This window comes from Astatotilapia calliptera, chromosome 7 (assembly GCF_964374335.1).
Source record: "Astatotilapia calliptera chromosome 7, fAstCal68.1, whole genome shotgun sequence".
NCBI classification, from domain to species: Eukaryota; Metazoa; Chordata; class Actinopteri; order Cichliformes; family Cichlidae; genus Astatotilapia; species Astatotilapia calliptera.
In genome coordinates, this window is record NC_137428.1 from 53,240,181 (window position 1) to 53,265,962 (window position 25,782).

Consider the following 25,782-nt stretch of genomic DNA (forward strand, 5'->3'; position numbering starts at 1 on the left):
CAAGGCTCACCTTGATCTCTGTCACCACTGGCCCTTAAAACACACAGACATGGCATACTGTCTCACCGTTTCAAAATCCCCCAATTCCCCAAAACCACCATTTTCATTCATTTGACCTCAGAACAGCCTCAGCATATTTAAAAAAATAAAATGTAGCAACAGTTTGATTTTACCAGTTAATATTTTTAGTTTTAGTGTTGGTGTTTTTAAATAATTTTATGGTTAAATATTTGTCATGGGATATTTAAGAAGGTTAGAACAGCGATTTAAAAATGCACTTTTTATTTTTTCTGAGTTAGAACATTATAGACCTTCCAGTCTGTAAATATATGAAACAACTTTTTTTCACGTGGTGTGGTGACAAATTCGACTGAAAAAACCCAGCAAGTCTTCTATATTTTGTTTTAAGTCGTTTTGTAAGTATTTTTCCCGCAAAAGAGAAAAAAAAAATCAAAAATAAAATGTATTTTAAAAAAAATAAAACGTTTTTGTTGATTTTTTTCCCCACACCTATTTTCTTTCTTTCTTTTTAGTTATTTCAAAGTGTTTTTCATGCCTTAAATGCATGCTTTTATAAATTTTAAGTTCAGTTTCAGTTAATTATAATAATCTTGCTCTCCAGTGGTAATTACGATGTTTTAAGAAGTCCCTGAACTCAGCACATCGTCGTCGCTTGGACACCTGTTGCGCTACTTCACTTGCTTCTGAGATTTTTAGCCATCTTAAAGACAACATAGCGCTGGCCCGAAATGTAAAAATGTAACCTCGTGCCCTACAGATTCAAACCTTGTGTTTAAGTAAAATTAAATACCATTTACTCGACTTAAATATCGACCAGATAAGCTTCAGCCAATCGCCTGCCGATGCGACATCTCCTCCCATTAACGTGTCCCTCCTCCGGGCAGTATGGCTGCCGTCCTGTAGCCTGTTCTCAGATGTGTGCCGCTATCTCATGCGAGACTAAAGACCTGGAAACATGTCGGCCTTGATTTTGCTGAAAAGCTCGCTGAGCAGACTGCCGCAGAGCGTCGCTCGGCAGGTTGTCGGCTGCAGTTATCACACCGAGAGAGGTGTTTACGGGTACCGACCCAAGAGCACCGAGCGGGACCAGAAGTGGCAGAGCGAGAGGGTGGCTGCACTAAATCAAGGTCAGTATGGAGTTAAATTGCAGTACGGTCCCCTTAAGTTACCGTCGTTTAACATAGAGGCTCCGCAAAGACAGTTGCATTAACACTTGTTTGTGGGGTTATTTTATTCCGCGGTATTTTTATACGAGTTTGAATGATATTCTGTTTAGGTGGCTTATCGTTGACTCTGGAAGCTGTTGTAGCTGTTAACTGCTGTGCAGTGAACGCGTCATTTATTTAATGTGAGCTCGCTGTCACGCGTTGTTCTCTTCTCTTGTGTTCAGATCATGCTCTAGCTAGACTGGTGGAGGCATACAGAGCTCACGGACACAAGGCTGCTAAAATTAACCCTTTGCTACCCCAAAAGCCTGTTGTTGACAGTGTCCCGGAGATTAGCATGCTGACTGGCACCATGAGTGGACAACTCAACACCTCAGGTAAAGGAATCCTGCAGAAAGCATGCACCTGAAGTTAGCATACTCACACTTGTTTACCTTTTTTAAACTATGAGGGGGAAAAATAACACCCACAATGTCATTTCACTCTGAGTTTTTAAGTGTTAATCACGTCCAACTCTCTACTTTTTGCTGTTTAAAAAGTGTTAAACTTATATGGCGTTTGCCTTTCATTATGAAATCCTGCCCATCCCAGTATTTGCTGCACTCCAGTTTTGATGTTTAACTGAGGACTCTGTGTTCAACACAACTTGTACTTACTTGTTAGCATGTGCCATTCTTGCGCAACACCTGGTTGATCATCAGTTGTCTCTGAAAGTGAGGAGTCCAAAAATGGCTGTAGGGGAGAAAACAAAACGACACACACCATTTTATCCATGACTTAATGCTAAAGCATGAACTCTTTAAGGTTCATGCACATAAAGTTGTTTTTATGTTTTGTTATGCAAAATTTGAGTGGTTGCATCTGTTACTGCACCATTATTACGCCTAATTATGAGGTTAAAATTTAAAAGTTCTCTACAGGCTTATGTAAAGAAGCAAAATTTGATCCATTGAACACAAAACGTTTTTTGTTTTGTTTTTTTAACTTTGACATGGTGTGCTGTCCAGTCACAACGAGCCATCAGAAGACGTCTACACGGCGCTCATAAAAGGACGTGGTCAGCACTAATACTTGGGCAAGGCAGGATGGCTCTTTATTCCAGGCTGTTTACACCTGAGCTGGTCATCTTGCTGTGATGTCACTGGCCTGTTAAATATTTTCATTAACAAGCAGCTGTACCCAGGGTTTTAATAGTTTTGCAATTTTCATTAGTTTTTATTTTTTATTTAGTTTTGACTTCAGATTTTCAATTTTATATCAGTTTTAATTAGTTTTTACCAATTGTTTGCTAGTTTAGTTTTTTATTTTTTTTGAAAATCCTTAGTTTCAGTTTAGTTTTGATTAGTTTCAGTTATAGTTTTAGTTGTGTTTGCAATAATTAAGTGTAACAAAATCCCAGTTTCATCATATCAGTCATTCTCTTCTGCTTATCCTTGGGTATGTTGCTATTCCAGCTACCATACCCTGCACAGGTCGCCTGTCTGTCGCAGGGCTACACCTATGGGTTCTTTAAATAAATAAATGAAGGCAGATGAACAACCATTGATACCAGGCAACTATAAAATGTATATCTTGGCCCCAATGAGACTATTAACTCTCGCAGCACTGGGTGTTCGTAATTTTGGTTCAAGTGAATTGATAAACTTTTTGAAGGCAATTTACTCAAACAGTTATGTAGATACCCCAGTCCTGTTGTCTCGGGATGCATCACGCTGCCTTGCCTGGGGTTAGCTTCTGTTTTCTGGGGATGAGGGTTGAGTGTGCTCCCTTACCTTCTCAAGGTAAGCTAGGTTAGCCTTCTTGTGTGAGCTTTTCAAGTGCACTTTAAGGTTTGTGGGATTTTTTCCCTTTAGAAATGTCCCTCATAATTTGTCTCTTTCCACTACAAGACACTTGCTTTATTCAAAACACAGTCATATTCAAAGTAATCCCAAATAGAGATTGACAGACCACGTGACTTTCGCGCATTGCATGCCGGTAACTCGTGGCAAAACAATCCAAGTACCTGCATCAAATGCAAGCATTTGCAGCACCGCAAAACGTTCATTCTTCGGTTCCAATAAATTCTTGCTTTTTCTTTGCCCCCCAAAAAGGTATGTACAAAACGAAGGAGAACAATGCCAGTCCGTACAAAGACAGACTTAATGAAAAGTCAAAGAAAAGATACGAGGAAAAAAATCAAACCAGTGAAAGGGTTAGACCCTTACGAGCACACAGAGGGACAAAATACGTTAGCGTGCTGCCCAACTTTCACCACGCTCATATTTATAATTATACGGTTCATGAAGTTTAGTAACTTCAGGTCACTGCAACAAGCCCAGGTACAGTTTACCGACGGATGGGTGCAGGACTTTGAAATGCACCGTGTAGAAAGTAAAGACCATCGTACATATCATAAGTTTACCAGTCTCACAAATCGTCTTCATAAATACACATTCGTTAACCGTTTATTAATAGGACCTTTGAGCTCAATGGTAATTAATTAGTAGTAGAAATAATTTCTGGTACGCATCACAGAAATGTAGCAGTGACAATAATATTGTATGCTGTAATCGTACTGGGCAATTAGTGATACAAAACAACTGTTTTATCCTGTGAATAAAAGTATATGTTTTTGTCAATGTACCATAATAACAGAAGCGAAACGCAATATTGTGTCAGGACAATTCACTATTTATGCACAATAAACAAAGGAGCATAGCGCGACAATTTCTGTTCAGCGCCAGACTTGCTTGTAACCTATATCACCAATTATGTTAAGAAAAATGACGCATTAACTACAACAGCAGACTGACCTTTGTGGAAATGCTTGGAGCAGACTAACCTGTGAGCTGGAGTGTTCTGGGACGTTATATTTGGTCTTTGAATGGCTGCAATCCAGTCGCCTCTTTGTTACTTCGGAAACATGGCTCGAACAATTTCTCTTCAACGACATAATCCGATAACAACCGATCTCTTTACCCGTCGGCTTCCCGTGGCTGTCATGCGACCGGCTATTGCAGTTAATACAGTTTTTCTCAAATGCTAAAACACATGTCACAAACGTTACCGCCAGGTCCCCCAATGTCCAAACACAACACCCTTCTCTAAAGATACATAAACACAACCACACCTTCCCACTGCAAAACTCAAACTCCCACACCAAGAGAGCAGCTCGAAGCTGTCAAAACTGTAAACCCTATACACAGCATTACACACTACAGTAAAACAATTGAAAACACAATGCTCAATTTGTGAGAAGGTTCTTTGGTTCATAACTGCCAATGCATATTTTTATAAACTGTACAGTAACGGATCGTCATAGAACCCTGCAGAGGATTAGGCATTTAGATTTGTGAGTTTCACATGAAGACTATAAATCTATAAAAACATCCTGCATGTACGTACACTACTGTAACACAACTCAATGCAAAAACAGAATCTATCGCACACAACAGTACTCTCGGAAACATGATCAGGGTGTGAAGTCTTTTTTATTGTCTACACGGTCTTTTTACAGTATTACACACAGTCACTGTGCGGCATCATGTCGCCGAGCTGCATTGGGCCACATCACCTCATCCACATCACAGGCTATATTGTCCCTTGCTAGGCACCGTGGGAAAAACGCCCTGGAATGGCGAATCCATCCCTGGAAGGCCTCCACTGGGATGTCAGCACAGGCCAGCTCCATTGCCCGTACGAGGTTCTCTCTTGTGTATGGCTGTCTGTCATACACCTTCCATCTCCATGATGAGAAGAACTCCTCTATAGGGTTCAGGAAAGGGGAGTAGGGTGGCAGACAGACGTTTAAAAAGTGGTCACTGTTGGTGGTGAACCACTCTCTGATTTGGTGTGTTTTGTGGAAGCGGGCGTTGTCCCAAATGATCACATACATGTGATGTGCTAGCCTAGGATGGTGTTGTTGACGGTCCAGGAGGATGTCTTTTAGCTCCTCTAGGAAGGTGAGGAGACGTTGGGTGTTGTAAGACCCAAGGACAGCATGCCGGTGGACAAGCCCCTCTGTACCCATAGCTGCACAAAGAGTAATATTACCCCCCCGTTGGCCAGGAACCTCAGTGATGGCTCTTTAGCCAATGATGTTACGGCCTCTTCGCCTTCGTTTCTGGAGGTTGAAGCCAGCCTCATCCAGGAAGAGGTACTCATGGGGTCTGGCCATCGCGTCCACCTGCATTATCCTCTGTGAACATGGAAAAGCGTACAGGTGTTCAGAACGGTCAATCAGGTAGCACAGTATTGTCCAGAAGTAATGTAGGCCACTAAGCAACACAGTATGTCCACTAACTGTACTGTGGACATGGATGTATACGTACTTGCACATACTCGTAACGTTGTTCTATGTGTCGCGCAGAGTTGCGCTCAAAGGGAACCCTGTAGACCTGTTTCATCCTCATCTGTTGGCGCCTGAGAACTCGGTCTATTGTGGACACGCTGACAGCATCAATGTTCTCAAAGTTTACATTATCTGCAATGACTTTGTCTCTGATCTCTCGGAGTCTAATGCAGTTGTTCTCACGGACCATATCTGCAATGAGGGTTTCTTGTGCCGCTGTGAATATGGCAACCCTCCCACCTCTATGTGGCATTCTTTCAGCTCTAAAGAAAGAAACATGTGTTGTCAATTGACTGATTTATATGTAAAACTACATGTAAAGTAACAGACCACTTTCACAGGCCTGTAAAACTGTAGTGTGACAAAGAAAGCAATAGCGTACTACACCTGTTGTGTTGTCTAAATGCCTTGATAATGGTGGCCACGGTGAACCTACTCAGGTTTGGATGTACTCTTCGTCCCGCTTCAGCCATTGTCATGCCATGGACAATGACATGATCAATTACTGTTGCTCGCATATCATCTGTTATGATGGTGCGAGGTTGTCTTCTTCTCCCACCTGGACCTTCTCCTCTCTCTTGTTGGCCTCCTTCTCTTCCTCCTCTACTCCGAACTCCTCTTCTTCTTAGGCCTTCACCTCTTCCTCCTCTGATCTCAACACCTCTTCCTCTTTGGCCTGCAGCTCTTCTCCTTCCGCACGCTCGAATGCCTTCATCCATTGTGATTGTTTGGCATCTTCACCAAACTATGCTTTTATAGGTGGGGTCACATCATTAGCAACAGGTGTCTTCAATTTTGAGTCGTTGTGTGTAGTGACTGACGCCAGGTGTGTTCCCTGTGTTCAAAGATTGGTGACTGTGGCAAGCATTTTGCATCACATGGGCTTTCATTTGAGAATATGAGCAGAGTTGTTTTGCAACATGTGTTTTAGCAAGGAAAAATGTGTTTAGATTTATGAGTACAGAGGGTTGTGTTTTGTGAATTGTGTCTTCATGTGACATGTGTTTATGGTACTGGAATATGGTGGCTACATTTAGTAAATGTGTTTAGACTACTGGTCATTTGGGTTACAGGATTGGCTTTTGTGTTTTAACATTTGAGAAAAACTGTAATACAACAGCTTCTTGCCATTTTTTGTGTTTCTTTTTATCGCTGTATAACTGATTTCAATTGAAAGCCTGCGTGCGCTAGTACCTCTTGCCACGAGTTCCCAGAATTCTTTGCGGTTTTACCCCTGAGCGACGTCACATTTTCAATCTCTATTGGACTCTGGCGCTTTCTCCCGACTTTTCCTGACATGATTCTGCGCGTGGATGGAGCAGCAACACAGACGACTCGACTAACGTACTGGCCACCTGCTGGCATAATGAGACAGCAAGCAAAAAATCTGGAAACTAAACTTCATTTTCACCCTTGACTATTGTATGACACGCACACATCAATGAAAACTAAACACATTTTTGCTATAAATTCAGTTAATTTTTAGTTTTGTGAACACTCATTACAGTTTTAGTTAGTTTTCCTTTTTTTGTTTTTATTTTTATTTCCGTTAACGAAAATGTTTTTTCACTTCTAGTTTTCGTTATTTCGTTAGTTTTCGTTAACGATAAAAACCTTGGCTGTACCTGTTAAAGCGGCGTGTGAGTGTATATAACCGTTAAAAAATCAAATCCCTAAAGGAAACCGTTACAGCAGACATAGTTCCACTTTTACTTACACATTCAGCTTCCTTAACTGTCTTGTGTTGCTTACTTGAAGGACCGTCCTCTTCATCCAGGATAACCATATTATTAGAGCCACATGCTGAAAGGTCTAGATCTGAACTGGTTACAACAACAAGCGCTGGACTGGACAGACCCCATCTGATCACAGGCTTACAGGGAGGGAACGTGACCATGTGACCCACTGCACTCAATCATCACCCATGTTCTTATGTGCTAGTGATGCGTGTCAATGGATCAGACTAGTCGCAGTAATTCACGGTAACAGCAGCTTGTCGTTACCTCGTTAAGTCTTAGGATTCGATTTGTAAACAGGTGCATTCTGTTTTATTTACATTTTATGCAACATTTGAGAATTTCGATTCTTGGTTTAAAAGTGTAAAGTCAGAGTAAAATGATTGCAGGTTAAAGTCCTGGAAAAAAACCCTGTAAAATTTTAAAGTATGCAAGTTTTATTATTAAAATGTAGTTTGTTCTCATTAGAGCAGGGCGATATGACCAAAAATATTTATCACAATATACATTTGAAAATTTGCGATAACGATATAACTGACGATATAATTGACACTAGACAAAATGCTTTACAACTCCACAACTTTATTAGTGCAAAAAACCCCATCAATGTATTTTCACTTAAACAAGCAGCTGTTTTTTATGTGCATTAAAGTTATATAAAAATGTAACAGTGCAAATTCCTTGCTGACAGTTTAACCAAACGGCATTTCCAGTGGAAATTGGCCGACATGTCCTCAGCATAACCATGTAAAATATCCACAAAACTTAAAAAGAGGTTATTACCTATTGTGTGTGTATATTATGTTGAAGCACAGTACGTATCACTCCGCGAGGCCCACGATAGCCCTAATGCTCCTACAATCCATCAAGCGGTGCGGCTTCGTAGTTTAGCAAAGTCGTACTAAAACATTGGACAGATTTTCGAGCGCCGTGTACGACATAAAATCGTTTGGAGGTCAGTAAACACAACCAGAATTCATACATAAGGCACACGGGATTATAAGGGGCCCTGTCGATTTTCAGAAAAATCAAAGGATTGATTTTAAGTGTTTCCAAACAACACGGTAATAACGACGGCCTGCTAGCATGCTGTACCAAAAATAGTGCTTTGTTGTGTATCTGACGGACGAAAGCTAAACCAGTGCCACACCACTGAAGTTGCAGCATTTTTACAAACCAATTCTGGTTCATCTGTGTCATTCAAGAATCCACTTTCGCTCTCCTCATTCTGCGTCGCCATCATGTGCGTATGTAAATATAGGCACTGCGCATGCGCGTTTTACCGATATTCTATCGCGATATTTCATTTTCCTATCGTTGCCCAAAATTACACCAGTGAACGGTATGATATAGCCCAGCCCTAGTTCTCATTGCTTTCTAGCATGTTATCTAGCTTCATATCATTTGTGAAATATACAGTGTTTATTCATCTGTGAATACAGAACACTAAAAAAATACATATTAGGGCTGTTTTTGTTCTGTGACCCTCCCCCACCCTTACAATTCACAGGTAGGTGTTGCTTGCTTTACTCGTTACATGTGATTCTGCAGGTTTGCGGCACTTTGGGAAAGCGCAGGCTTCTGTGGAAGAGGTTCAGGCCTACCTGGAAGAAGCCTACTGTGGCCACCTGTCAGTGGAGCCCGGCCAGCTGAGCAGTCTGGATGAGAGGGAGTGGTTCGCTGACCGCTTCGAGGAGCTTAAGAGAGAGAATTTCTCTCCAGAGGAGAGAAGGCAGCTGGCCAAGATCATGCTAGAGTCGCAGGCAGGTTTCAGAAGAGTAATAAAAAAGAATTGTAGCACGTGATCTCAATGACATCCACTTCATAATATTCCTCTTTCGACCTGCAGGAATTCGACCACTTTCTGGCCACCAAGTTTGCTACTGTGAAGCGTTATGGAGGAGAGGGAGCAGAGAGCATGATGGGGTTTTTCTTTGAGCTCTTCCACCGGTCTGCCCACAGTGGAGTCACTGACATTGTGATCGGCATGCCTCACCGAGGCCGACTCAACCTCCTGACAGGCCTGCTCAAGTTCCCACCTGAGGTTTGGATATTTAATCTGACCCGTATACTGCATTTTAGTCACGGTATTCAAGATTATCTTTTATTTTCTTTAACATCACTGAACAGCTTTTGTTCGCCACGACAAACAAAAGCGAGACGGTCTCGGATAACGCTGTGCTTCCCTCATTTTTCTCTCCAGCTTATGTTCCGTAAGATGCGCGGCCTCAGCGAGTTCCCCGACACCTCGCCGGCCATCGGTGACGTCCTCTCCCACCTCACCTCTTCGGTGGAGTTAGATTTCAGAGCCAAACACCCCCTTCATGTCACCATGCTGCCCAACCCATCTCACCTTGAGGCCATCAACCCTGTGGCTCAGGGCAAAACCAGAGCCAGGCAGCAGCTCCGGAAAGAAGGGGACTACTCGCCCGAAGACGACGCCCAACCTGGGGACCAAGTCATCTGTCTGCAGGTATCACAGCTGCACGCACGCATGAGGACATATTTTAGAACTTGCTAGAAAAAGTGATGAGTCTGTTAGTGTGGAATTTCATAAACGAACACAAATAGCTCTATTGGAACAAATAAAAAAGTGTTTTACTTCTGTGTGCTGAAAAAGATTCCCTCTCCCTTCCAAAATGCTTAAGAAATCACTGTATGCTTTAATGAATTAATGAAGAACAATTATTACTTTTAATTTGACAATTTTACATTTATTCACTCTACCTCATGTTAATATTGTGACTTACAGACATCACAACTTTAACTTGTGCTTATTATATAATGTTATACTAACTAACCAACCAGGAAGCTCATTCTCTTCCTCTTCAAAACATTTTCTTTGAAGGTAAAGTGCTTTTTGGGGTCACCTTGAAAGAAAGACAGATGTGAAATGTAAAAGCGAGGTCAGAGGTCAAATGGGACATGATATTTGGTTGCTATAACTATAATGCAATATTTAGAATCCCCATATCCCCTTTCCATAAATGCCTATATGTTGTCAACTAGAGCTGGGCGATAGAACGATAACAATATGTATCGCGATATAACTTTTACTCGATAGAGAAATTAAGCTATCGCGATAGACCTCGCCGCTCTTGTCCTCTTAAAATAAAATAAAAAATAAAAAGAACAGCCAATCCAAACTAAGTAGCGCAGAGCCGAACCAATCACAGCCGCAGCGTCACGTCGCGTGACTTGTTACGTACAGCACAAGTGCCAAGCCGCACGTGTGTTTGTTTGGGAGGCAGCCAGCGCGTAATGGAGGAAATGAGTGTGCCGACTAGAAAAATCAACCGAGCGTGACCGAAGAGAAAACAGATGATGGTTCCAATGCCGGAGAGATTGTCGAACGGAAGAGCCATAGAAGTTCCGTAGTGGGAAGGTATTTCGGCTATTTCAAGTCTGACAAAAAACAGAGTAGCGTGCACTGTAAATTGTGCTGAAAGCAAGTCTGGAAATACAATAAACCGGTGCATGCGTCACACTGCGCCACGTTATTGTTTCGGTGAAATGAATTTCTAGAATACTGTTACTGTTAATTCTACTCTCTGCAGTGTTTAAATGCTTACATATACACACAGTTACTGTCCCTCCACACATACGACTCGGTTCTGCTTCTATGCCCCAGCTTTGTTTACTTTTTCCCACCGAGGCTTCTAGACTTCTGATTGGCCAGCATTTCGGCACGGTTAGGAATCTAGCGCCACCTGCTGCTTTGGCATGTTCATAGCAGCGTTTTTCTTCACTTCTGCCTTTATGTGTGGACGGGATTATTTTTAAAACGAAAACGGAAAATCTCCGTTTTCAAAAATACCCGTGTACGTGTGGACGTAGCCTCAGTCTCTGACTGGAAGCGCTAATTCGTCATTCGGCTTTTGTCAGACTAAAGTAACTGTTAAAACTGTTTGAAAAGCTCAGCTATACAACAAGGAGAGATTGAGAATTTCCTTTTAGTTCTCAGTTTATTTGATATTGACAAAAGTTAGTCAGTTTTGTCTGTTCTTCTGTAAAACAAACTAAGATTTATTTTTAGAATTAATATTTTGTTTCTAAGTGGAATTGACAATTTAGTCTGTTTCGTTTGTTCTATTTTGAAACTTAAACGCTTTAGCGGCTGCCTTTTGTGTAGTTTGCAATATTTGCCTTTATTTATCTGAAAAAGTCTCATGTTCCTTAAGTACATCTACCCTGTTGAACTTATTATGGGAAATAAATATTTAAATAAAAACAAGCTGCTGATTATTTCACATTTTACTTGTGAGCAACGGCACATTTAAATCTTACAAATATAGTTATTTGGCTTATATCGTGATAGATATCGTTATCGCCTGAAATGAAAAAAACATATCGTGATATGAAAAAATCTCATATCGCCCAGCTCTATTGTCAACACAAACACTGGTGGTAAGAATAATAGTTTTAAATAGCTCTGTATAGCATTGCTATCAATTTGACCTTCAGATCATTATGTTGAAGGAGAGGTCAGAGGTCAAATATGACATATTTTAAAACTTTATAATTGTACTTTCTGCATGTTGACTACACACACCACACCAAAGAATCATAGCTAATCAGGTCAGTATAAAAAAAGCAGGATTTGTTAGATGATGTTCGTTTGTACGATGAGATAACTTCTTCTTTCTTCCTTCTTCACAGATTCACGGCGACGGCTCGTTCACTGGTCAAGGCATCGTTCCTGAAACTCTGACCCTTTCAAATCTTCCTCACTACAGAGTGGGTGGGAGCATCCACCTCATCGTGAATAACCAAGTGGGCTACACCACCCCGTCGGAAAGAGGACGATCGTCTTTGTACTGCAGTGATGTTGGTCAGTGAAAGCTTCTCATCGGTATTCCCGTGTACAGAGAGAATACGTTATTAGCAAGTCATTTATTTGAAAGCGCTTTGTGTGTATAAAAAAAGACTTTGAGAATAGGCGGACATGAGATAAAAAGCGTGTGAGGAGAGTTGCAGATTAACTAAATATAAACTTTTAAAATGTCACAGCTTCAAAGTTTTTGGAGCTCATTCTAAAGTATTTAAACCCAGTGTTTCCAAGACCAGTGTCAGTTAGAGGTACAGCGTAGGGCTGGGCGATATATCGAGTTTTTTAAAAATATCGATATATTTTCATACGAGATATAAGATGTGACAATATCGTTTATATCGATATAGTCTATGTTACGTTATAATTATACTTGTGGAGCAGCAGGTTTGCCTCTCTTTCGTCCACTTTTGTCTCTACGCAACGTTACTCGGCCTCGCCTCTCCTTCACTGAACACAACTCCGCCTCCCCCATAGCTTCACCTGCAGGCAATGACAAGATGAAAGCGGAAAATCTCCGTTAGCGAGTTACCGCGGATCGCCCCGTGCGTGGGGCTGGACGGCGTCAACGTGTTAGCGAGCTAACCGCGCTAACGACATGCAGCCAGGAGGGGCTGCACGGCCTAAAATCCTTTCATTTTCTCAAAAATCGACAGTGCGCCTTATGTATGAATTCTGGTTGTGCTTACTGACCGCGAACCGATTTTATGTGGTACACAGCGCTCGGCAATCTGTCAAAAAATGTTTTAATATGACTTTGCTAAGCTACGGAGCTGCACCGCTTGATGGATTGTCGGAGGATTACGGCTACCGAAGAGGAGCCTCGCGGAGTGATACGTACTGTGTGTGTATAAGGACCACAAATGGCACCTGTTCAGAGACGTGGTGCAGCTGTGAAATCTGTCTCTTTGTTATTATGCTCAGCGTCTATTAGTTTACATTTTGACTGCACAATTGTGAGCTTTTTGTTATGCACAAAAACAACATTGTTTTCTTTTATTTATGGACCATGATTATTTAATAAATGCTGATAATTTATTTTTGAGTAATTTCTTCATGTACATCTACGCTGTATGTAAATAAAAGTGCCCGTGTGACATCTGGGACACAGTGTGACTAAGAACTCTCTTTTTGTTCTTAACTTATGGCTTTAAAAAAAAAATCGAGATATATATCTTATATCGCCGTCCAGCTAAAAAATATCGAGATATGAATTTTGGGTCATATCGCCCAGCCCTAGTACAGCGAATGTCAAAATGTCCTGTGACCTGACATTGTGTCTACTGTGTTTCAACTTAATCAAATAGCAGGCTTTAGTCAGGCAATCTTTCCAGTAAAGCCTTTTTTCTCCTGACGTTTTCATATAAGATGAATGGTGAGAAGGAAAAAGAATCAGTGGGCGAGTGGGTGACCACATGGCCACAGAATTCAGCAGCCCGTATTTGAGAGTGACCTGTGGCCTTTTGCTGCCCTCTGCTCTCTTTGCAACTACCTGCCTGTCTTCACTGCTCCGCTATCCAATAAAGGCAAAAATGCCCAAAAAGTAATGTTTAAAAAAACACTTCACATTACACGATGCTTCATTTGTTTCTATGCAAAAATCCAAAGTAATGGGGCTAAAAATGAGTGTAGCATGCAGCCTGAGGCCTAAGTCAAACAGTTTCATGAGGGTTTCGAATATGGATTATTTTCATGTATGCGTCTAATATGATACACACGGTGAAATAGGATATCTGAGAGGTCTTTTAAATTAGCCAGGGTTAGTGCAGTTTTACTTTGTAAAGTGGTACCTTCATCATGTGTGTAATGGGCGATTTCTTCTACAGGTAAGATGGTGAACTCTGCCGTGATCCATGTAAACGGAGATGATGCCGAGGAGGTGCTGCGAGCCGCTCGCCTGGCTGTCGACTACCAGCGGCACTTCAGGAAAGATGTCATCCTGGACCTGATCTGTTACCGTCAGTGGGGCCACAATGAGCTGGACGAGCCTTTTTTCACCAATCCGGCAATGTACAAGATCATCCGGTTAGTTAAAGCTATCGCTTTTACTTTGATTTGATAGTTTGATTTGAATTATTCTTGTAGGTGCACTGATGCATTTACATGATGGGTCTACTCGTGTAGCAATGGCTGATGTTTAATGGTGTATTTGGGTAATTGTGGAATTTTTATTTCTGTGTGAAAGGCAAGCATAACTTGAATTGTAGTGTTTCAACTATTAAACCACTACAGTGCTTTGAAACTATAAAAACTCACAACAACAGTCATTTTAGTATGTTGCTTTGGATGTTAAAGACCCTGCAACATTAAAGAGAGAACTGCAACAATTAGCCGAGCCTCTAAAAGCAAGCAATTGGCGACCGTGGCGAGAAAGAACTCTCTTAATAGGAAGCGACCTCCAGCATGACCAGGGAGTGGGAAGCAATACACTGTGACTGGTTAGGAGGATGAGGGGGAAGAGAAGATGGATGAAGAACAACAAAGAGGAGAAATCATTAACTGCCAGAGAGAGATTAAAGTGAATGCAAGAGTGTTGTTTAATCACATGGGGAGTGAAAAAAAGGTGCTAGGTTTGTTTTGTTTTTTTTAAAGATGCAGTTCTTGGGTCAGTTCTTTTATGCATTTTGTTTTAATTTTGCCTCTGTACACCACCTCAATACATTTTAAATCGGTCGATATGTGATTTAATTCAAGGGGTTTAACAGTTTAGGAATTGCATTATAATAGACAAGTCCCAATTTTGAGAAGCTCACAGTTAATTGGACAAATAAACATCATATTGAACTACTGGGATTAAAATCCTTGGGCATGAGGTGATGTGTTTCTGTCACTGAGATGCTCAGCCAGGCCTTCACTGCAGCTGCCTTCAGTTGCTGTTGTTTGTGGGTCTCTGCCTTCAGTTTTGTCTTCAGTAACTGGAAAACATGCGGTTTGTGCTGAGATCAGGTGACCGACTTGGCTTTTTAAGCATATCCCATTTCTTTGTCTTGAGAAGCTCTTGCTTTCTTTTGCAGTATTCTTTGTGTTATTATCTATTTGCACTGTGGAGTTCTGTCTCATCAGTTTTGCAGCATGTGGTTAAAGCAGACAGTACAGCTGTGTACAATACATAATTCATCCTGCTACTTAATACACAGAAACGGTCCTGTTCGCTGGCGATCATACATCCCCATACCATTACATCATCTCTGTATCTGTCCCTCCTCCTTCATAATTTCCTCTTCCCATCACTTAAAGGTCCAAAAAAAGTTTTTTTTTTTTCCCATCAGTGCGATCTTCTTTTAGATGTTTTCTGGCAAAGTCTAATCAGGCCTTGTTGTGTTTGTAACGAGTGTTTTTTCACCTTGTTGTAAACCCTCTGTAATTACATTCATCAAGGCTAGACCTTGACAATTATACGCCTACCTCCGTGTGAGTGTTCTTGACTCGGCTCTGTGCTGCAGAGGGCTGCTTCTTAACCAAGGAAAGAATTATGTCTCCATCCACTTTAGTTGTCTTCAGAGCTTTTAGTGTTTCTGAGCTGGCCAGCATAGCCATTCTTGTCAAGAACAAACCAGGATTTTGATTTGATCACTCCAAAGGTTTTTGCGATCTCTCTCATTGGTTTATTTGAATTTTTCAGCCCGTAATGATAATAATAATTCACTTACATCAGCATCTCCTTGAACCTCCTTTAACATCATAATAAGTCAAGTGAAAAATTTACAAATGCAATTTGTATACTTTGAATCACTTTCAGATTTTTATTTATTTACTTTGTTATGAACTAATAAACAGGCCTAACCTGGACAAATAAACATCTTAGTCAACTGCCCAGTTCGTTTTGAGCATCTGAAGGTGGCTGTAATACCCAAACAGTTAATGCAATGCTTTTGTCGAACCCCTTGAATTAAAGCTCGAGTCTGCACCCGGTCCCATCTCGGGCGTCTGATTTAAAAGAATACAGGGTAATAATCAGATCATCTCCTGTTTGCTCCTTGCAGGTCTCGAAAGAGCATCCCAGACGCCTACTCAGACCAGCTGATTTCAGAGGGTCTGATGACAGAAGTTGAGCGTGACGAGATCAAAACCAAATACTACAGCATGCTCAACGACAAGCTGTCCAACATGACCCTGTACAGCCCTCCACCCACCAACCTGCAGGGCCGCTGGGGGGATCTTGTTGAACCCCAGGCTAGAGTCACCACCTGGGACACTGGTGTCCCCATTCCTCTGCTGCAGTTTGTGGGAGTGAAATCTGTGGATATCCCTGAGCAAATCCAGCTGCACAGCCACCTCGGAAAAACCCACGTACAGGTACCGGGATCTTTTGCTTCTAATCCTTCTGCCGCGTTGCCTTGTCCAAACATCACAGCAGTTAAATTATTTTGCTTTTGTAAACTCAGGCCCGGCTGCAGAAACTGGAAGAGGGAACCAAACTAGACTGGTCGACAGCAGAGGCCCTCGCTTTCGGCTCTCTCCTCTGCCAAGGTTTGTCACGTTTTGTCTGGTGTTTTTAGCAGTGAGTAAAAATGACTCATTTCCAGTTTGGGAATTCCTGGGGTTTCCTTTAAACTCGAGCTATTGTCACTGCAGGTTTTAATATCCGTATCAGTGGACAGGACGTTGGAAGAGGTACATTCAGTCAGCGGCATGCCATGGTTGTGTGCCAGGACACTAACGACATGTACATCCCTCTGAATCACATCAGCCCCGAGCAGACAGGTTTCCTGGAGGTAATGCCCTCGCAAAGCAGATAAAACCATCAGTGTCAACATGAAAAACACAACAAATTGTGGTGTCTTGTGTTTAGGTGTGTAACAGCCCGCTGTCTGAAGAGGCCGTGCTCGGATTTGAATACGGCATGAGCATCGCGCAGCCGAAGCTTCTGCCCATCTGGGAGGCTCAGTTTGGAGATTTCTTTAACGGAGCGCAGATTGTCTTTGACACCTTCATCTCGGGAGGTGAGCTTCTCACCCCTCTGCCGCATTTTCTAATAAACTTGGTCAAAAAAAAAGAAAAAAAGAAAGATTATTTCATCAGAGGTGAAACTGTCGTGTTTCCAGGTGAAGCCAAGTGGCTGCTGCAGTGTGGGATGGTGATCCTGCTGCCTCATGGATACGATGGCGCTGGACCTGAACACTCCTCCTGCCGTATAGAGCGCTTCCTCCAGGTCAGTGAGTCAGGACTGTGTCGGTATTTCTAATCTGCAATCGTGTCATATCAGTGTCAATCACTTAATTTCACTATTGTTTATTTAACCTGCTACTTAATATTACAGAAAGACATGACAGTCTTAAAGCTACTTAAGCTCAGATTTGATGGACTAGCCATATGAGGGCCCAGGTGAAGCCTTTTATTCAGGCTGAATGTCTGTGCTCTTCATTACATTATTCCAACCACTCTTTCATTTGTCTACACACAGAACACGTTTTTCCTGACAATTCCTATCAGGAATAACACCGATGTGCAACCAATTCCTTATGCACTGCACCAACAAAATTAAAGAAACACTTGATCCTAACAGTAAAAACAAAGTCAGCATAAACTATCATGAATCCATTTTGCCTGTAGCCATCACTCCGGAGGGATGAAGAGAGGACAGTGTTATCACTTCAGTTTGCACCAAAGCAGCTGAAATGGATTCAGAATGGTTTATGATTCATAACAGCACAGTGATATCCCTGAAGCTTAACAGACTTTGTGTTATACTGTGATAAACAAGTGCTCTGTCAGTGTATCATACTAGTGCAGAGCCTGTTCACAGAGATTATGAAACCATTTTGTTAAAGCTACAGTTTAAACATCCCTTAAATGTGTCGTATACGGGCAAGCAAGATGATTTGAAACGAGGGCAATAATAATAGTGTGTGTGTGTGTGTGTGTGTGTGTGTGTGTGTGTGTGTGTGTGTGTGTGTGTGTGTGTGTGTGTGTGTGTGTGTGTGTGTGTGTGTGTGTGTGTGTGTGTGTGTGATGAGCAGATTGTGGGTTACAGTTTTTTTGTGACTACCAAAATGGTAGAAGTGCTTCAGTGTAGTGTGTAGTTGTTCAGGTATCTTTGTGTAATAACTATTTGTTTTCAGCACTGTACTTACCCCACCAAGTTTGAAATGAATCAAACGAACAGCTGCAGAGAAAAGCAAAGTTAGTCGGATATAGGGCAAAGATTTCACCACATAGTATTCTCTAACCATTACACAACTTTTGCAGTAATAAAAAAATCTTAAACTCTGCTAAAGTCAAAGACATGGGAGAAAGATATCCCACTTCTCTCTTTTGGTTCTGAAACAGTCACGACATGACTATCATTTCAGATCCTGCAGATTCATCAGTTGCTTGACAACACATTAAAAAAACACCTGAATAGTTTCCATGGAGGTTTAATCTTTTACCTCTGCCAGGAAACAGATTATCTTTTCACTCATGCCTTTGTAGAGTTGAACTGTAATAACAAATGCAGTGTCACGCAGAGAGCTTTATACGTGAATAATACCATAATTTAAATAGACACAATGGTAACCACGTAATGAGAATTAAAGGTTCTATAAGTGAGATTTTAAACATTAATATAGCCCGTAGGATCTAAATGAAAAGCTTGTTGTGTGAAGTTACAGATGGTTTCTTCGGTGCAGAGGAAGGCTGTGTAGTCAGGAGCACATTATGTACAGATTTGATCAATGGCAAATCATCACCGATAATGTTTCTTAATGGGCTGCAAGCAATCAGCAGACAAATTGCATCGGATTGAGGCTGCTTCTAAAATCATTTCCTCGATAATAGGCGCAATTTATTGAACACCAAATTGAAATTTTGCATACTTAACACTTACTTTGTGTCATCTTTGGTAGGTGAGGTATAAAAAAAAATCATTCATATTCATGTTACAGCTTTACAAGAGTGGAAGCTACTCAAGCTAATGTTTAGTTACACATTACCTGAAATATAAATGAATGCTAACTTTTCCTCTTTTTGTCTCGCAGATGTGCGACAGTAAGGAGGAGGGTGTGGACGGCGATACTGTGAACATGTCAGTGGTCAACCCCACCACCTCCGCTCAGTACTTCCATCTGCTTCGGAGGCAGATGGTTCGAAACTTCCGCAAACCTCTCGTTGTTGTGGGACCCAAGACTCTGCTGAGATTTTCCGTGAGTACTTTAGGCCGCGCTCAGCCGGGCTTAAATGCCTCGAAAACAGCGGTCGCTAGGGAAAAATGCGAAAATTTCTGTGACTGTTTTTGCGGGTGGTATTTGAAGGTTGCTGGCCGTTGCAGTGAAATCGACTATTAAAGCTCCAATCACACCAAGATGCAAAATGAAGTTGGTCACAAACAGGTATATGGTGCTGCACCAAAAAACACCCAAAACCAAAACTCTGCGTGCACTTTTCAAAGTAAAAGCTGGACCTTTTGAATGGTGTTGGCTGCAGCAGAGTTTCACTACTGCTCGGCGAGTACTTGCTAAGTCTTCGCAGTCTTCCATGAAACTACCAGTCTGCTAGCAACCAAAGCAATCGCAAGGAGGGTTTTTGTGCAGCACCCTCTTTGCAATCAATTTTACCTAGCAACAGCCAGCAGCCTCCAGTAACCACTTGCCAACCAGTTCAGGAATATAATTTTTTTTTTCCCTAGCGACCAGTGGTTGCCAGGAAGTCACCAATCGGTCTCTAGGACAGATTTGACACATCCAGCTCCTCAGAGATGCTTCCATCTCGATGCTTGAAGGACATATTCTGTTTTCCCAGGGGGCCGTGTCCAGTCTGACTGAGATGGCACCAGGAACGTCTTTTAGGCCAGTGCTGGGTGATACTTCTGTGTCAGCAGAAAGGTAGAGAAGACGTTATATTAAATCTGCAGTGTGGGTGTGTGATTGTTTCTGTGTGTTTAAATGAAACTGCAGGAGCTCAGATTTTTGAAAGAACCATAAAAACACATATGTAAGTAGCCCAAACCCTGAGCCCAATCCAGTGTTTTTTCTTTCCACACAGTGTCCAGAAGGTGGTGCTGTGCTCTGGGAAGCACTACTATGCTCTGCTGAAACAGAGGGAGACATCAGCAGCCAACCAGAACACAGCGCTCATCCGCGTGGAGGAGCTGTGTCCGTTCCCTCTGGATGCCCTGCAGCAGGAGCTCAAAAAATACCCCAAAGCCAAAGGTAGCGTGACCGCTCACTAATCTCTGTTTTCCCACCTACATGCCTACACCGGCTACACACCGGCTTTATAGATGAAGGTGCACTAGTAGTTTGCTTTGAGTCGTAGTTGAAGTTTAATCAGATCAGTTTATGAGTTTTGTTTCGTTTTTCAGAGTAGATTTGTTTGTTTCATTTTAGTTTGTGTTGTTTAAAAATGTTTTGTTTTATTAGTTTTAGTGTTAGGGTGGTGCGGGTGGTGTTTGTCCTTTCAGAGCAGTACAATAATACATTTAAACATTACAAACACTTAAGTTCTCAAATCTAAATATCTTTTTTTCCACTTAATTACAACGGTACTTTATTAATGAGTCAGAATAAGAATCACAAGTTTTCTGTCGTGAAATCTTTTTCCAGTCTCTGCTTGAAATCCATTTCTCTGTAAATTATTTTAAATCAATCTTTTAGAAAATCCAAACGTGTTCTGTGAGTAGATATTGGTTGTAGTTGATTGGTTTCAGTCAGATTATTTGTAGAAAAAAAACTCAGAATAAGTTCAATTTACTACATTTGCAATCCAGAGGTTTCAGTATACACAAAAATGGTGTATGAACGGTTTTTTTCATCAGTGCCACCATGTGGCTGACCGATGTTCTGAGCTGCTGCTGCTGCAGCCTCGCATGTCCATCAGAGAAAGTCTCTCATCTGATTGAGCTTGGTGGAAATCTCATGGAACAGAGATGAGTAATCGTGCCAGGCCTGCGGTGGCTGCTTGAGTGGGACGGTGCCGGTTCCCACATCGCCAGAATAGTGCAGGCCTTTCTGGATCAGGAGAGTACTCAGACACTTCCTTGGCCTTTTCCTTTAGTCCTGACGTGTTTCTTGCTGAACATGCCTGGGTGGATGCGTTCATCAGAGGCAGCTACAACCAGTGACCATTGCATAGCCAGCTGTCAGCTGCACTCATTCAGGAATGGAGAGTAATTCCGATCCAGACAGGTGACGGCTTGCATCACATCCAGGAGAGGTCATACCTCATATGAAGTGTCTTCTGTATAAGTTATAAACGTTAGTGTTGGGGTTAACCTTTAAGGGTTGGTCTATAAAATCTATTTAACAAACTACTGGGGTTTTGTTTTTTTTTTGTTTGGTTTTTTTTTAAATTATTATTACATTTAACAGACCACCTGTCATAAAATCAAGAAAACGGATACAATTTAGCAATCTGTCAAAAACTTTAGAAGGATGACTTTTTGCCAGACAGAAGAGGGTTACAAAAGCACGCTGCTGAAGTCTGAGTCAGAGTAATTTAAATGTGATCCAGCTGAAAGCAGAAACGACATTCGACCGTTTAGTTGAAATGCCAGATCATCAAGTATCTGACAAACTCTTACCTACTGCACAGCTGTTGTCTCACAGGTTTCTCTCACTTTATCCTTTACTGTCCCTGTGAGCGTCATTCAAGGCGTGATGGACATGCTTTCCATACACGAGAAAATTTCCTTGCCAACATTGTCTTTTTTTGCTTATTCACACCATCCTTACTTGTTTAGTTTCACAAGAATGCATTTATGTAAACAGCAGTACAAATACTACGTGTGTGTTCAACTGGCAAAGTTTAGCTGAGGACTCAGAGTAGATCAAAATCTTGAATTGCTTTTCTGAGCTGGCCTCTGTTATTACCCTGTGCTCACAGCCTTTGAACCTTCAAAGCGGTGAGTGATTTGCATACTTTTTTTAGGTTCCTCTTTTTACTTTTTAGGCACAGACAGCTTTTGTTTTAAAGCTAAATGCAGCTTGTGAGGATAAGAAGACTTCAAACACGGGGCTGAAAATATCTTCACATTTTGGGGTATAAATCATAGGTTCTGGTCTTACAAAGATCCTGATTATTATTTAACAGTAATACAGCAAAGGACAGTCAGAAATATTTGTTCTGTTTTTTTAAAAGAAAAATTGATGATTCAGATAATGGTCTTCAGATGGTAACTGAGGTATATGACGAGGAGCTTTTTGACCAAACTGCTCAAATTATGACACATGGCACGTTATGTCTGTGTGCCGTGCCCTTAAACTAACTATACCCTTCTTCTACAAGAATTGTGAGTATTAGATTAGATTAGATAGAACTTTATTAATCCCTCGGGTGGGTTCCTCTGGGAAATTCGATTTCCAAAAAAGCACAGCACCGACAGAAGTTACAGAGTTACAGAATATTATATATATATATATATATATATACACACACACACACACACACACACACACACACACACACACATATATATAAATACAGAGACAATATAAATAAAATATACAAAGGGGATAAATAGAATAAATAGGAATAAAAAATAAAAATACAAGTAAATTGCACATTTCAAGTATTGAGGTCTATTGCACTGTTGACTATTTACAAAAAGTATTGCACAAGGTATTGTACAGTGAGGTGAAGAGGCACTACAGCTTAGTTGTTCCCCCCTCCTTTGTCCTCCTGTTTCCCCTCCCTCTCCCCTCCAGAGAGGAGTTAAACTATAAGTAGTAGCCAAGAGCTGATAGCTGACAATCAAATGCATCGTGCCCATAAAAGCAGGAGTTCTGTGAGTTTGCTGGTTCAGGTGTGTGTTAAAACAACGGCAAGGAAGAATGACATCAGCAGTGACCTTAAAGAAAGAATTGCTGCTGCCCATCAATCCAGGAAGGGTTAAAGACCATTTCCAAACAATTTGAAGCCTATCATTCTACATCTAATGTTTTTCACTATTATTATTTACAAGTGAGCGACATTCAAGACGGTAACCGGTCTTTCTAGGGGTGGACATCCCAACAAATTTACCCTGAGGTCAGACTGTGCAATGCTCAAAGAAACTGCAAAAAACCAAGAGCTACATGTCAGATTCTGCAGGCCTCAACATTTAACATTTAACATACTAAACTTCATGACAGTAGAAAAAAAGATTTAAGAAATATGGCTTATTTGGTGTGTGACCAGGAGAAAGTGTCTTCTCTCGAAAAACCAGAAACAAAAAAAACATGGCACGTTTGCAAAGCTGCGTCTGAGCAAACCACCAGACTTTAGCGACAGTGTCCTTTAGACAGATGAGACAGATAAGGAAATGTGTGACCTTAATGCACAGCATCGCAATTAGATATGAGCACACACATGTCATACCAAGTGTCGAGCACGGTGGTGAAGGAGTGATGATTTGGTTTTGTTTTGCAGCCACAGCAGCTGGGTAGTTTAAGGTCATCGAGTCAGCCGTGAACTTCTCTGTATACCAAAGTATCCTAGAGTCAAATGTGAGGCCTTTTGTGTGACGGCTAAAGTTTGACTGAAATTGGGTCGAGCAACAAGACAACGATCCCAAGCAGAGCAACAGATCTACAACAAAAAAGACTGGAAAAGAAAAGAAATCAAATTATTACTACCACTCAGCCAAAGTTATATTTAAATAATTTCAAGACCCGATAAAGACCACGTGACATTTCATTCAATCCTGTTAGAAATGAAAGATGGCACATTTTCTTTAGCGAATGACTACATGTTTATTTATTTATTTATTTTTTTACATGTATGTTTGTGGGTTTTTTTTTTAATTAAAACGGAGAGACATAATTTAGATTGGCAGTTGTTCTGAATGGTCATTTTTGTGTGTGTGGATGAGAAACAAAGCTCAGGTTTCACTTCAGTTTGCTGTACTATCGTTCTCACCAAATACTCTATAGCAAACTGGTTTCACACTGAGCTGAAATTTCACTGAACTGCAAGAGAGGAACTTCAACCAAAGTGCTAACCTACATAAATCCTGTATCACTGTAGGTTATAATCACATTTTTAAAATCCTCTTGCAGAGTTCATTTGGAGCCAGGAGGAGCCTCAGAACATGGGGCCCTGGTCTTTTGTAGCTCCCAGGTTTGAGAAGCAGCTGGCCTGCAAGGTGAGCACAGTTTGAAACAATTCTGTCTACACTGTGAACCTCAGTGAATTATATTACTCGAATTGACTTCCTCCTCTGTCCTTGTCAGCTCCGGTTAGTGAGCCGGCCCGCTCTGCCCGCCCCTGCTGTCGGCATCGGGACCCTTCATCATCAGCAGCAAGAGGCCATCCTCACTGCTACTTTCTCCTAAGACTTAAACAAGGCTGCAAACCAAAGCATATCAAGTTTGCAGGCATCGGTACAACACTACATGCTGCATCTGCTGCACTACAGATACGCGGGACCCTTACGTGGCGTGGATGGGCTGTTTTTAAACAAATTGTTCAGTAATGAAGATCAAATCAGAGAAATGTGTGAAAGAGGATAGTGTTAATGATTTTATTTGTTCTCTTGTAGTTCTTAAGTGTTTGTTTTTAATGAAAAGCCTACTTCTGTTCCCTCCTGTCATTCAGCATGCCTGTATTTAAGGATGGAGGCACGAAGCCTTACAGACGGCATTTACAAGGTGACTGTGATGGACGCCTGTCAGGGGGAAATCTACAGATTCCATGTTTCAGGAATCGGAACTGCTTATTTGTCTCGTGCACACAGGCTGCATGAGTTACTGTTTACATCATAAAGTAGTGGGAGTGTATTTGTGCATTAACCTTGAAACATGTAAGAATGTGAGTGCTAAACTAGCATTACACTTGAAGATTTGAAAGTCTGTCGTGATCACCAGGAGGAAGTTACCATTGAAACTGTTGAATGTTTATCAGACCAGTTTCATTTCTTATCTTACAAATATGAACTAAAGTTAATTGTTTTAACCATTTTACCAAACTGAAGCTTCAAATCAGAATATTGGCATTAAAGAGTATATTTTAAAATAAATCTGTTTTCATTAAGTGTGTCTATTTCTTTTTGACCAATAACGTGCTTCGTTCTATAAGAGTAGTCGCTCCTGAAGTTTGTAGCACGAAGCAGGATTCGTGCTTATTCCACTAACTTCCAGTTTAACTCTGGATTTTATTTTTTTATTTTTAAAAGGGCAGCTTCACTTGTTACTGGGCTGTGCAGCAGACATAACCTGCTCAAGATTACAGCAGGTTAGATTAGTCTTAGATTAGAGATCAACAGGTATGAAATCACCACCTACTGACCAATCAGTTTTCTGGGAAATGGTGTCACCATATGGACTGAACTGAATCTTCTTTAGTGCTTTTCTACTCTACTCAAAGTGCTTTATACAACTTGCCTCATTCACCCATTCATACAAGCACTTTGTTCTATGCTTAGGTGCTTTCTGTCTAACATTCACACTCTGGTGGATGCACTGGTGAGCAGCTAGGGGTAAATATCTTGCCCAAGGATACTTTAGCGTGTCAATGACCTGCTCTACCTCCTGAGCTACAGCCACACATTTGTGGAAGATACCTCGGATCTCTGTGAGCAGGTAGAAGGAGGGTCTACAGCAGGGGTGGGTAGCTCCAGGCCTCGAGGGCCGGTGTCCTGCAGGTTTTAGATCTCACCCTGGGTCAACACACCTGAATCACATGATGAATTCTTTACCAGGCCTCTGGAGAACCTCAGGACATGTTGAGGAGGTCATTTAGCCATTTGAATCAGCTGTGTTGGATCAAGGAAACATCTAAAACCTGCAGGACACCGACCCTCGA

At 41.4% G+C, this 25,782-nt stretch overlaps 1 protein-coding gene across 1 annotated transcript; it reads left to right on the top strand.

The window, feature by feature from the left end:
• The first annotated feature begins 874 nt into the window (after nt 1-874).
• dhtkd1 (dehydrogenase E1 and transketolase domain containing 1) lies at nt 875-25,008 on the top strand. Its single transcript, XM_026175463.2, has 17 exons — nt 875-1,148; nt 1,412-1,564; nt 8,808-9,019; nt 9,106-9,300; nt 9,460-9,729; nt 11,916-12,087; nt 13,911-14,109; nt 16,068-16,380; nt 16,470-16,554; nt 16,660-16,799; nt 16,877-17,027; nt 17,130-17,236; nt 19,044-19,208; nt 19,804-19,886; nt 20,047-20,213; nt 24,039-24,124; nt 24,213-25,008. Exons 1-17 carry the CDS (start codon nt 977-979, stop codon nt 24,312-24,314), a joined length of 2,772 nt encoding a protein of 923 aa, XP_026031248.2. The 5' UTR covers nt 875-976; the 3' UTR covers nt 24,315-25,008.
• Nucleotides 25,009-25,782: the final 774 nt, after the last annotated feature.